Source organism: Erythrolamprus reginae, chromosome 9 (genome assembly GCF_031021105.1).
Source record: "Erythrolamprus reginae isolate rEryReg1 chromosome 9, rEryReg1.hap1, whole genome shotgun sequence".
Taxonomy (NCBI): Eukaryota; Metazoa; Chordata; class Lepidosauria; order Squamata; family Dipsadidae; genus Erythrolamprus; species Erythrolamprus reginae.
Window position 1 is genome coordinate 33,262,535 of NC_091958.1, and position 13,053 is coordinate 33,275,587.

A 13,053-nucleotide genomic window follows, 5' to 3' on the forward strand; every position below is an offset into this window, starting at 1 on the left:
AGCATTTATAACTATGATGTTTGTATAATAAATTCTGGTTCTTTTCTTTTTTCAAGAGGATGAAGATTTTTCCATTCTGTTAGAGGCTTTAAAAGGTGAGCTACCAAGAAACCTTTTAGTGTTTTTTTTTTAAAAAAAGCTAGCCATCTTCATGGTGAATGAACAGGTGTTAAGAGCAGGTGGTTTGGATGAACTTTCCTGTCAGATATTTGTCTGGCTCTGGTAGTAAAATAGACTTCCAAAGGCCCAAAGTTGTAATGTGCTTTATAACATTCTCACCGGAGTTTTTGTTCTTTTCATTTTGCAAGCCGTACTGCAGCCAAATCTGATGTATAAATTGAGCTGGATCCTTTTCCTAACCTTAGTCCTCTTCTCGGTGCGAAGGAAGATCACTTCCAAAGATGTTATCTTATAAATGGGAGGGACAACAGGGCTGCCTTTGGCTATTTCTGACCCCACTTCACCCCGCATCGATCTCTTAAAACAGCACCCCCCCATTTGGCATGAGGCCATCATTTCCAGTCAGCCTGTTGGTTGGCTTTTAGGGGCATCATAGTCAGGCAAGGGTCTCCTGTCGCTGCCACCGGTGCAGTTGCATGCGCAGTTCCGCGTGACTGGTGGGTGGGCACAAGTGCCCTTCAGGGATTTGGCTTTGGAGAGGGGCAGCATACAAATCTAATTAATAATAATGATAATAATAATGATAATAATAATATAATTATTATATATAATATTAATTATATATATACTAATAATAATTGTTATTGTTTTGTTGTTGTTGTTGTTATTATTATTATTATTATTATTATTATTATTATTATTATTATTATTATTACAGTGGTACCTCAAGATACGAACCCCTCGTCTTACGAACAACTCGTGATACGAACCCGGGGTTCAGAAAAATTTTGCCTCTTCTTACGAACTTTTTTCGAGTTACGAACCGGCGTTCGGAGACAGCTGGGAAGCCGCACGGCTGTTTTAAAAGGTGACAGCCGGGCGGCGGGGCTTCCCAGCAACCTCCCGAACGCCGGTTCGTAACTCGAAAAAAGTTCATAAGAAGAGACAAATTTTTTCTGAACCCCGGGTTCGGTTCGGGAGGTTGCTGGGAAGCCCCCCAGCGCGGCTGCGACCTTTTAAAACAGCCGCGCGGCTTCCCAGCTGTCTCCGAACGCCGAACGCGGAAGTTTGGCTTTGGCGTTCGGCTTCGGGAGACAGCTGGGGAGCCGCGCGGCTGTTTTAAAAGGTCACAGCCGCGCTGGGGGGCTTCCCAACACCCCCCCGAACCCCGAACTTTTGCCAAACTTCCGGGTTCGGGGTTCGGGGGGGGAAGCCCCCCAGCGCGGCTGTGATCTTTTAAAACAGCCGCGCGGCTTCCCAGCTGTCTCCCGAAGCCGAACGCCAAAGCCGAACTTCCACGTTCGGCATTCGGAGACAGCTGGGAAGCCGCGCGGCTGTTTTAAAAGGTCACAGCCGCGCTGGGGGGCTTCCCAGCACCCCTCCGAACCCCAAACTTTTGCCGAACTTCCAGGTTCGGGCTTTGGGGCATGCTGGGAAGCCCCCCAGCCCGGCTGTGACCTTTTAAAACAGCCGCGCGGCTTCCCAGCACCCCTCCCAACCCCGAACCCGGAAGTTCGGCAAAAGTTCGGGGTTGGGGGGGGTGCTGGGAAGCCCCGCCGCCCGGCTGTCACCTTTTAAAACAAGGTGACAGCCGGGCGGCAGCGGTTTTTTTTGCGGGGGTTTTTTTTTGGTTGCACGGATTAATTGACTTTACATTGTTTCCTATGGGAAACAATGTTTCGTCTTACGAACCTTTCGTCTTACAAACCTCCCCCTGGAACCAATTAGGTTCATAAGACGAGGTTTGACTGTATTATTATTATTATTATTACTATTATATGTGCAGGAAGCCAAATCTCCCCCACGGAAATGCTTCCGCCTCAAATTCCAACAATAAAGGCAGTCCTCAATTTACAAACATTCCTTTACTGATCATTTGAAACTGCAATGGCACTGAAAAAACTGTTGCAGCATCCTTGTGGTCACATGATCAAAATATGGATACTTGGTAAAAGGCCATTATTTATGACGATTGCCGAGGTCATGTGAGCACTGTTTATAACCTTCCCAGTTGGTTTCCGACAAGCAGTCAGTGGGAGAAGCTTATGAGGCTGTGGGTTCGATCCTAGGTAGAGGCAGAGATTTCTATCTTGGCACAATGAGAATACAGTATATCTTCTGAACAAGGCTCTACATTGGCGGCAAGAAGAGCCTCCGGTCATTAAAGCATTCTGCTAGCTCCATTCAGTTGCCCAGGCTCTACCCCGCAAGGGATGATGGGATCGTTGAAAGAAAGAACATGATTCGTTTAATGACTGCATGATTCACTTGACCAAGTGCAGTGATTCAGTTAACCGTGGTCAAAAAAGCTTGTAAAATGGAGCAGAATTCACTTAAGAAGGGCCATGCTTAGTAGTGAAAATTTTGGCCTCAGTTGTAAGTGTGAGCTGAGGACTGCCTTTCATTGAGTTTGTGCGTGTGTGTGTGTGCGTGTGAGAGAGAGAGAAAGAGAGAGAGAGAGAGACTTGCAATATCTGGTTAGTATGTTGTTATCACTGCAACAATTTTGTAGATCAAATGCTTTTGAAAAGCGTAGAAAGAAAAAGCTCACAGAAGAGCTGTTCAGATTTTCCAATTTTGGTGCTCCCTAAAATTTGGCACCTTAGAACCTGCCCTATAGAATGTTGTATCAATCCTCTTTTCCTTTTTGTCTCCCTATGCAAGAAATCAGAATTTATAGCACCATAGTAATTGCACTTAGACTTATATATCATTTCACAGTGCTTTACAACCCTCTCTAAACAGTTTACAGAGAGTCAGCCTATCGCCCCCAACCAGCCCTCACTTTACCCACTCGGAAGGATAGAAGGCTGAGTTAACCTTGGATTGCGCATGTGCCTAATTGGTTTCTAGGCATTTCACCTCTGGCTCCGTATTAATATATAATGTAAAGGGTTTTCTCTACCTTAAAAAGACTATAAATCCTTCTTAAGAAAAAAATAGGAGGTACAGGAATCTACGGGCATCAAAGAGAATTTGAAGATTTACGATTTCAAGCAAAGACGGAGGTGCTTTCGCTGTAACAAGGAAGTGATAAGTGACTACAATAAATCTTAAAATGGTGGAGGGAGGGAAAAAAGAAGACGCTTCCAGCTTAGCGAACATTGAAAAAAACCTGGATAAATTGCTGGACATTTGTTCTGGATTTGAGCAGAGATTTATTAAAGTAGAAACTTCAATGGGTGAGCTGGTTTCAGAAGTAAAGCAAATTAAAAAGGAGGAGGAATCCTCTGCTGGAAAGATACAGAAAGTTGAAAAACAAGTGAAGGATCACGATGGAATAATAAAACAAATGAATGATAGAATTGCTAATCTGGACGACCGTCAGAGAAGAAGGAATTTGCGTCTGCGTGGGTTCAGAATGGATTCTGCCTCTGATTCAAAGTTAACAGAAGCAATCTGCGCTTGGTTAAATAAACAGACAGGCGTACAAGTCAGCTTGGAAGATTTATTGCGAGTTCACTGGGCGGCACCACGAAGAGACGGGAGGCAGAGAGACATAGTTGTGGCTTTCCTCAGTGAAAAAAAAGCAGAGATGATTTATAAATCTTTGAAGACTTCTACGAGCCTTAAACAAGACGGAAATGAGATAAGGGTTCTGAGGGATCTTTCCTGGGAAACTCTGAGAGCGAGAGCTGTTTTGAAACCAATTGCAAGCTGGTTATATCAAAGTGGAACCAGATTTAGCTGGGGCTACCCAGTGGCTATCTTGGTGTTACAGGAAAATAAAATGTACAGAGCACGTTCATTGGAGGAGGGAAAGGCTTTATTGGATCAACTGGGGATTAAGTTTGATGAAGCTGGAGCACTAGCACATGAAGGAGAAGAGGCTTTTGATGGTCGGAGTACCCCAGACGAGGAGGAAAGACGAAGGGAAGAGCAGCTGAAGGAGTTAACCGGGCAGGTGGAGGCCATCAGAAAGGAGCAGAGAAAAACACGGGCTCTGCGTGAGAAGAGAGCCAGAAAGTGATGGTGTTTGGTCTCCTTGTCTTGTTGTGAAAAAAAAGAAAAGAAAAAGAAAAATATTATTATTATTATTATTATTATTATTATTATCATTATTATTATTATTATTTCTTGGAGATGCCTTGGGATTCCTGTATATTTGTCATTCGGTGGGGGAAGTCTAAGGGGGAAAAAAGGGGGTTAAAGAAGTTAAAATTAAAGAAGGAATTATTTAAAGGAGAAAGGAAGGGGGGAGAAGATTTCTCTTTATTACAATTAAAAAGGGTTGAAAGAGGAGCTAGTTGAGTGAGAACGCAATCCAGATAATGTGCCTCGTGAATGGGCAAGGATTTTTCTTGTCTTCTCCCCACTTGGTGGGGGGGGAGCACGGGGGGAGGCACGTTGGGGGGGGGGTAATAGGGGTAAAGAAAGGGGGGGGGAAATAAACCAAGGGCAAAACAAGAGGGGAAAAGGGTGATTTTGGTATATTATGATGGAGTGTAAGATAATGGTTTTAAATGTGAATGGTTTGGGATCAGATTTGAAACGTTTTAGGATATTAAGGATGGCTAAGCAATATAAGGTGGATATTATGATTTTGACAGAAACACATAAAAGACGGGGAGGAGGGGATAAATTGATTAATGATAAAAATTGGAAGTGGGTGTTTGAATCTAGAGGAACACAAAACAGCCGAGGCACAGCAATTCTGATTCATCAGAGGGTTAATTTTGAAGAGGTTGGAATTCAGAAAGATAGAGAAGGAAGGTGGATATTTGTTAAAGGGAAAATAAATCAAAAGAAGCTGACATTAGCAGCAATTTATGCCCCAAATGTGAAAACAAAACAATTTATAATAAATACTAAGAGGAAGTTAGACAACTTTATGGAGGGCTCAACTTTTTTGGCAGGAGATTTTAATATGCAATTAACAAATGGGACTGCAAATAGCAGGATGTTACATTTAAACAGACTTAATATGGTGGATCTTCATGCAGATATTTTAAACAGAGCTACATATTATTCAGCAAGATATACATTTAGCTGCATAGACTACATATTAATGAATAGGGGAGGCAATATACAAGTTTAAAAAGTAGACATTAAAAGTATATGGATATCAGATCATGCCCCACTATTGGCAGAATTGGAAATAGGTCAGGAACGTAATCAAAGAATTTGGAGATATAATGCAGTTGTAACTGCTAGGGAACAAGATAAAGAGAAATTGCAAACAGAATTATCTGAATATTTTAGAATTAATGATGTGGGTGGTATTAAACAATCAATTGTGTGGGATGCATGTAAGGCCTTCATGAGGGGACAATGTATATGTATGGAAGCAGATATTAGGAAGAGGTGGGGTAGAGAGAGGGAAAGGAAGATAAGGGAAATAGATTTGATACAAGAGCAGTTAAGATTAACTAAAAGTAGAGATTGGAATAGTTTATTGAAATTGAAAAAGAAACAATTGATGGTGTATGATGAGATCAAATGGAACAAGATGAGAATGATGATGCGACAAAAAATACAGAGTTGGGGGACAAGATCAATGCAGCAAATGGCGAGATATCTGAAGAAGAGGAAAGAAAAATCATGTATTTTAGCATTGAGGGACACTAGTGGAGTGGTTAGATATGGTAATGACCAGTTAGAGGAGATAATGAGGAAATATTATGAAGATTTGTATAAAGAGGAGCAAGTGAAGATAGGAGTCCTCAAGGTTGGGAAAATAGTAAGTGAAGAAGATAAACAAATTTTGAATGCAGAAATTACACAAGATGAAATTGCTAGAGTAATTAAAGGGTTAAAACAAGCCAAAGCACCGGGCCCGGATGGGTTTATTTATTTATTTTATTTATTTATTATTTAGATTTGTATGCCACCCCTCTCCGAATTACAGGGGAATTCTATAAAACTTATGTGAATGTGTTGTTGCCGCATTTGGGGAAATTGTTCAATAATATATTGTTAAATCGTGATATCCCGCAGACATGGAAGCTTTCAGAAATTGTTACCATTCCGAAGATGGGTCGAGATTTAAGAGAGCCTGGGTCTTACCGTCCGATCAGTTTGGCAAATCAGGATTATAAAATATTTATGAAAATACTGGCAAATAGATTAGAAAATATTTTACCAAAAATAATTGAAGAGGATCAATATGGATTCGTGAAGGGAAGGAAAATAAGTGAACCAATTAGAAATGTAATGAATGTGATGCACCATGCTACCGCTACTAAAAGGAAATTGGGAATTTTGAAATTAGATGTTTATAAAGCGTTTGATAAAGTTAACCATAGCTATTTATATAAATTATGTAATGAACTAAATATTGGGGGAAAATTTTGTGAAACTATAAAAGAGATTTATAAAGGAAATGAAGCGTATATAAGAGTGAATGGACAAAGAACGCAGAGTATTTATTAAACGGCCCCCAGCAGGGATGCCCTTTATCTCCAAAATTATTTGTAATAGCAATAGAGATCTTAGCTAATAAGATAAGACAATATAACACTTGGGCAGGATATAGAATAGGGGAATTAGAAATGAAAATAAATTTATTTGCAGACGATGCAATTATATTGACCCAGACCCCAATGGAGATGATTAAAGGTATAATAAATATTTTACAAGAGTTTAAGCAGGAATCGGGACTGTCGGTTAATATGGAAAAATCAGACATTATGTGTTTAAATACAGATCCGAGAGAACAGATAGAAATCAGGAAAGAATCAGGGTTGAAATTAGGACTTAAAAAAATAAAATATTTGGGAATTTGGTTATTGAAAAACCCAGCAAAAATTGAAGAGATTAATTATAGATTAATATGGAGGAAAATGTTAAAACAGATGAGGAGCTGGAAAGATAAAAAGCTAAGGAGACTCTCTAAAATAAGAGCTTTAAAAATGATGATAGCTCCCAAGATGATGTACCTATTTCAGGTGCTGTCGGGGGGGCTATCGGTATGTAAGGTTAAAGAGTGGGACAAAAAACTAAATTACAGTCATACCTCGTCTTACGAACCTAATTGGTTCCAGGGGGAGGTTCGTAAGACGAAAGGTTCGTAAGACGAAACATTGTTTCCCATAGGAAACAATGTAAAGTCAATTAATCCGTGCAACCAAAAAAAACCCCCGCAAAAAAATGGCGTTCGGCGACTGCTGGGAAGCCGCGCGGCTATTTTAAAAGGTGACAGCTGGGCTGGGGGGCTTCCCAGCAACCTCCCGAACCCGGAAGTTCGGCAAAAGTTCGGGGTTCGGGAGGTTGCTGGGAAGCCCCCCAGGCCGGCTGTCACCTTTTAAAACAGCCGCGCGGCTTCCCAGCAGCTTCCCGAAGCCGAACGCCAAACCTGAACTTCCGCTTTCGGCATTTGGCGACTGCTGGGAAGCCGCGCGGCTGTTTCAAAAGGTGACAGCCGGGCTGGGGGGCTTCCCAGCAACCTCCCGAACCTGGAAGTTCGGCAAAAGTTCGGGGTTGGGGGGGGTGCTGGGAAGCCCCCCAGGCCGGCTGTCACCTTTTAAAACAGCCGTGCGGCTTCCCAGCTGTCTTCCGAAGCCAAACGCCAAACCCGAATTTCCGGGTTCGGCGTTCGGCAACTGCTGGGAAGCTGCGCCGCTGTTTCAAAAGGTGACAGCCGGCCTGGGGGGCTTCCCAGAAACACCCCGAACCCGGAAGTTCGGCAAAAGTTCGGGGTTGGGGGGGTGCTGGGAAGCCCCCCAGGCCGGCTGTCACCTTTTAAAACAGCCGTGCGGCTTCCCAGCAGCTTCCCGAAGCCGAACACCAAACCCGAACTTCCGCGTTTGGCGTTCGGCGACTGCTGGGAAGCCGCGCGGCTGTTTCAAAAGGTGACAGCCAGCCTGCGGGGCTTCCCAGCAACCTCCCAAACCCCGAACCCGGAAGTTCGGCAAAAGTTCAGGGTTCGGGGGGTTGCTGGGAAGCCCCCCAGTCTGGCTGTGACCTTTTAAAACAGCCGCGCGGCTTCCCAGCTGTCTCCCGAAGCCGAACGCCATACCCGAACTTCCGCATTCGGCGTTCGGAGACAGCTGAGAAGCCGCGCGGCTGTTTTAAAAGGTCACAGCTGGGCTGGGGGGCTTCCCAGCACCCCCCCGAACCCCGAACCCGGAAGTTCGGCAAAAGTTCGAGGTTCGGGGGGGTGCTGGGAAGCCCCTCAGCCCGGCTGTGACCTTTTAAAACAGCCGCGCGGCTTCCCAGCTGTCTCCCGAAGCCGAACACCAAACCCGAACTTCCGTGTTCGGCGTTCGGAGACAGCTGGGAAGCCGCTCGAACCGAACCCGGGGTTCAGAAAAATTTTGCCTCTTCTTACGAACTTTTTTCGAGTTACGAACCGGCGTTCGGGAGGCTGCTGGGAACTCGAAAAAAGTTCGTAAGAAGAGGCAAAATTTTTCTGAACCCCGGGTTCGTATCACGAGTTGTTCGTAAGACGTTCGTATCTTGAGGTACCACTGTATTGGATTGAAGAAGACAAGAGACCAAGAATAAGAAAAAAGTGGTTAATTGCGAATGAAAAAGAGGAGAGGGGGGATGGGGAGTTCCATGTTTGGAGCTGTATAGGGAAGCTTTTCAAATGGAAAGGTTAATGGAGTTGCAATTAGGTGAAAATAAATGGGTGAAATTGGAAAAACAGATAAACGGGATGAAGAATAGAGAATTAATTTTTAGAAAGTGGAATAGGAGTAACTTAGGTAATTTAATAGGCCCAATGAAAGGGACTATGGAAATTTGGAAAAAATGGCAGGGGAAAATAGGATTATATAAATCTAAACTGTCATCGCTTTATGTAATAAATAGAGAAAATGAAACTAACTTAAATAAGGTTATAGGAGAGTTGAAGGGAAGAGGGATAACTAAGATAGAACAGTTATATGAGAAGGATGGCAGGCCAAGTAGAAATCGTATAGAATGGTGGTTAGGTAAGGGAAGGTGGCTACAAATAAATGCAATATGTAAATATCTAAATGAAAGGGAGAATAAAGAAGTATTATGGAGGGAGGAGACAGGGTTAGAGAAAATAATAAGAGAAAAAAGTGAGGGTATAAAGGCGCAAGCAACTAATATATACAAATTGCTAGTGCAGTCAGAAGGGGATACGATTGATGGATTGACTAAATGGTGGCAAAATGAGATACCAGTAGAGGTACAAGAAATGGAAAATATAGTAGAAGATATAAGGAAAATTAAAAATACAAGAATCAGGGAAATGAGAAGGAAAATATTACATAAGTGGTATTTTACTCCCGTTCAATTCACACATTTTCAACAGAATGTCAGGGGGAATTGTTGGCATGGGTGTCAAGACAAAGGAGTGTTTATGCATATGTTTTGGGAATGCCCGATAGTGCAGGAATTTTGGCAAAAAGTGAAAGAGGATATCAATAGAATGCTAAATATACAATGGACAATCACTAAGGAAATGGCAGTACTAGTAAAAAGTAATGCGATGGGAGAATTTAGAGAAATAAAAAAAGCAGCAATAGAAAGCGCTCAGGCAGTAATAGTTTTGGGTTGGAAGGATGCGACAAAATGGACAATGCAAAATTGGTATAGGTACATGGTGGACCATATTCAATTTGAAATTATGGAAAAAAGAATAAATTTGGATAATGAAACTGAGGTGGGACAGCTGATGGGACGGTGGGACAAGGTAAGACAATATATGATGAGCAGAATCCGAGACCAAGCTACAAGAAATAAATTGGAATCACTCTATAATATGTAAACAGATATATTGCTCTTGGGTTAAGTGGACTATACAAGAAACACCCCCAAACTGGTGGTGGGGAATGTGTGTGTGTCGGGGTGGTGGGCACAATTCACTATGCACTGTTTTATGTTGTGTGATATAAAAATTGTTAAAAATCAATAAAAATATTTTTTTTAAAAGCTGAGTTAACCTTGAGCCTGGTGAGATTTGAATTGGTGAACTAGAGCCAGCAGTCAGCAGAAGCAGCTTGCAGTACTGCACTTTAACCACTGCGTCAACAAAGCTCAGGCTTGCTGTAACAAACTGAGCATAGATTCCCTTTGAAATCTCACTAAAGTCCAGCTCAGTTTTCAAAATTCTCGGCTTACTTTAAATAGGGAAGTTTCCTTTTGTATCCTGTGTGAATATTTTCACCTTCTTTGCTCTCTTTTTCCCTCCTACAGAGTATGAGCGCTGTGTCAGCAACGGAGCAAAACTTCCTACTCTTGTGTGTGTGATCACAGGTAGCACCTTTGAATGGTCCGTTTTTCAAAATTCAGTCCTGATTTCTTCCAGTATTTTGAGCTGCTGCATGAAATGCTTTCATTTAGAAGTGGAAGCACCTTAACACTTAGCTGCTTGTATGGCATCAATTCTTGCTCTAAGTATTTGGAACAAGAGGTCATAAAAATGATAAGAAGTTGTTGATTTGTCCTACAATTCTTTTGGAGAAGAGCCTTTCCTTAGTCCTCTCTGAGCTTGGATGTTACCTTGTGGACATTTCACTGCCAAACTAGGTAACAATCGCAGTGCTTGATGAGAGAGAGTTTTGCTTTCAGTTTACGAGTGCCTCCTTGAACACCAAGTAGCAATCAGAAGACATGATGAAAATTGTTACTTTCACAACACATGGGAAGTCTCCACCATTGTTTCAACTGGGAAGCTGAACATCCTAGACCAAGCCAATTCCAAAAACGCTAGAGAATTCCCGGAAGCCCGGCACTCCGATAAATCAGCTATCGACAGGCACAAAGAGATAAATAACAACTATATACCGTTAAAAAAAAAGACAATCAACAAACCAGAAAGGAACAAGAGGATCAAAGCACCTGCTTGAATAAAGTGAAATTAGCCAGATAAGGAGAGATTAACACCAAGATTAAACATTAGACCAATAAGGAGAGGTTAACACCAAGATTAAACATTAGACCAATAAGGAGAGATTAACACCAAGATTAAACATTAGACCAATAATCTAGAACACCAATAATACCCCGGTCAAGGACCTATCAATTTAGACAAAGCAGTGAATATAAACAACGGCCCAATCAAGGACCCACCAAGATGACTCCCACCCAACACTGACACAGCAAGCTACTAGCATATAAAGTGACAGCAAACCCCACACCCTACTAGTGCTGATGATGTTACCTACTTTGGTAATGAAACGTCTGCAACAAAACCTCCAAGCTCACAGAGCATCAAGGAGCCTTCAATTCAACCCTGAGCTACAAATATTCTCTTTTGTCAACTTTTTTTTACATGTATGTGTTCTCTTATAAAAAGGCAAAGGGCCCCTGAAGGACCATTACACCAAGTTGATGGCTACCCTGCACTTCAAGCATATCCAGATTTGCACCCCTTGGCTGGAAGCAGAAGACTACGCCCTGTTACTAGGCAAGGAAAGTTTTATTTTTCTCTTGCAGAATGATAGCAACTAGATTTATCAGCTGGTTGGTGTGTTTGTATTATTTGTAAACATTTATTAGTCATTAATATTACCACACAAAAAGTATGGGTGGCTTACAAATATTAGAATATGAAACTCCATAATTTATAATAATGTCACAATTCCAATTAACATCCAAGAAATAAATCAGAGTTCAAACCTAGGCCTTCTTCCATGTTCCAATTTATTAACAGAGCCATGTTGGTTACGAACTGTAGTCAACCCAATATTAACTTTTCCTACAGTTCTGCACCCAGGTTAAGGTTTATCCCTCGTTCCCACACCCACAAGTTCATCACATGGACCACTTTGGTTCTCTCAACATCCACGATCCTCCCCTGTATTTCCGGCTGGTGCTGAACAAAGGATGACCTTGAATCTCTGGAAAGAAATTGTGGCTAGTATTTTTCCTCTCATGCAACCACCCCTCCCCAATTCCCACAGTATTATGAATATAACACTATAAATTCTGTAATAGCAACCTAGCTAAAAAAGATGGGAGAGGATGGGATCGGTTGTTAATTAACCACCCCCAACATGAAGCTATTCTGTTGGCAACCTAAGACTTTGAATTTGAAATTGAACAAATAAAATAAGACAACTGGGAGAGCCAAGTTTTTAAACTGTTGAACAGTTTTTAAACAGATATGGAACATCATTCAGATGCATTCAGGGCAAAAGCTACAGTATTTTTCTGACTAAGATGCACCGGTGTATAAGACGGTTGATAATTATTTTGAAGAGGTAAGTAAGAAAAAGGTTTTGTCCTCCATGGCCTCCAGGAGCATCCTGCAGGTCTCCCAAACCCTCTGCATGCCCTGGTGTTTTTTTTTGGGGGGGGGGGGGGTTTGCAAAATTTGGCCCATTTTTGCAAAAAATTGAGCTCACAGAGGGTTTGGGAGACCTGCAGAGTGCTCTTGAGCGCTGGGGTAAGGCAAAAAATGTTCCTTTTTTGCCAAAATAAAGGGGGGCGGGCTTTTTTCACTCTTTTCTGCAAAAACTAGCGTTTTTCCCTTCCCCCAGCCCTAAAGTACACTCTGCAGACCTCCCAAACCCTCTATGCGCCGTGTTTTTGCGCAGTGATGGGAGACCCAGAAGTTGTGGGTCTCCCATCACTGGAGGCTTTTAAGAAGAGACTGGACTGTCACCTAGTCTGAAATGGTATTGAGCAGGGAATTGGACTAAGAAGCCCTCCAAGATCCTGTCCTCCTCTGTACTGATTGATTGAGCAGTTCTACATCCCCTGAAATCTCCTCTTTCTCTTTTACAGGGTCAGCCGATTTAGGGGTTTGTCTTCATAAATCCTCCAGCGGTTTAGATCTGCCGATGAAAGTGGTGGATATGTTCGGCTGTTGCTTGCCCGTGTGCGCAGTACACTTTCAGTGGTAAGGGCTTCTGTGGGAGTGGGGGGTTGTTAAAAACTCGCCCCTCTGTTCTAGAGTGTTCTTGAAAACAAGGAACCCCGAAAATGCCTGCTGGCATGGTATGTGCCGCTGGAGAAAAGGTGGAGGAAAATTTGGGCAGTACCACCACAGCTTCCCAGAGAGGAGGAAGCCCA

The 13,053-nt window shown here is 42.4% G+C and overlaps 1 protein-coding gene across 6 annotated transcripts in view; it reads left to right on the forward strand.

The window, feature by feature from the left end:
• Positions 1-13,053, forward strand: part of ALG1 (ALG1 chitobiosyldiphosphodolichol beta-mannosyltransferase) — a 48,192-nt gene that overhangs the window by 25,349 nt on the left and 9,790 nt on the right. For 5 of the 6 annotated variants that reach the window (XM_070760809.1, XM_070760810.1, XM_070760813.1 and 2 more), the window contains 4 exons: positions 57-95; positions 10,231-10,290; positions 11,333-11,443; positions 12,766-12,880. In XM_070760809.1, the coding sequence (XP_070616910.1) occupies positions 57-95; positions 10,231-10,290; positions 11,333-11,443; positions 12,766-12,880 (325 nt within the window). Of the gene's footprint in view, positions 1-56; positions 96-10,230; positions 10,307-11,332; positions 11,444-12,765; positions 12,881-13,053 lie in introns of all 6 variants that reach the window. The other variant, XR_011559834.1, reaches the window with a different exon arrangement.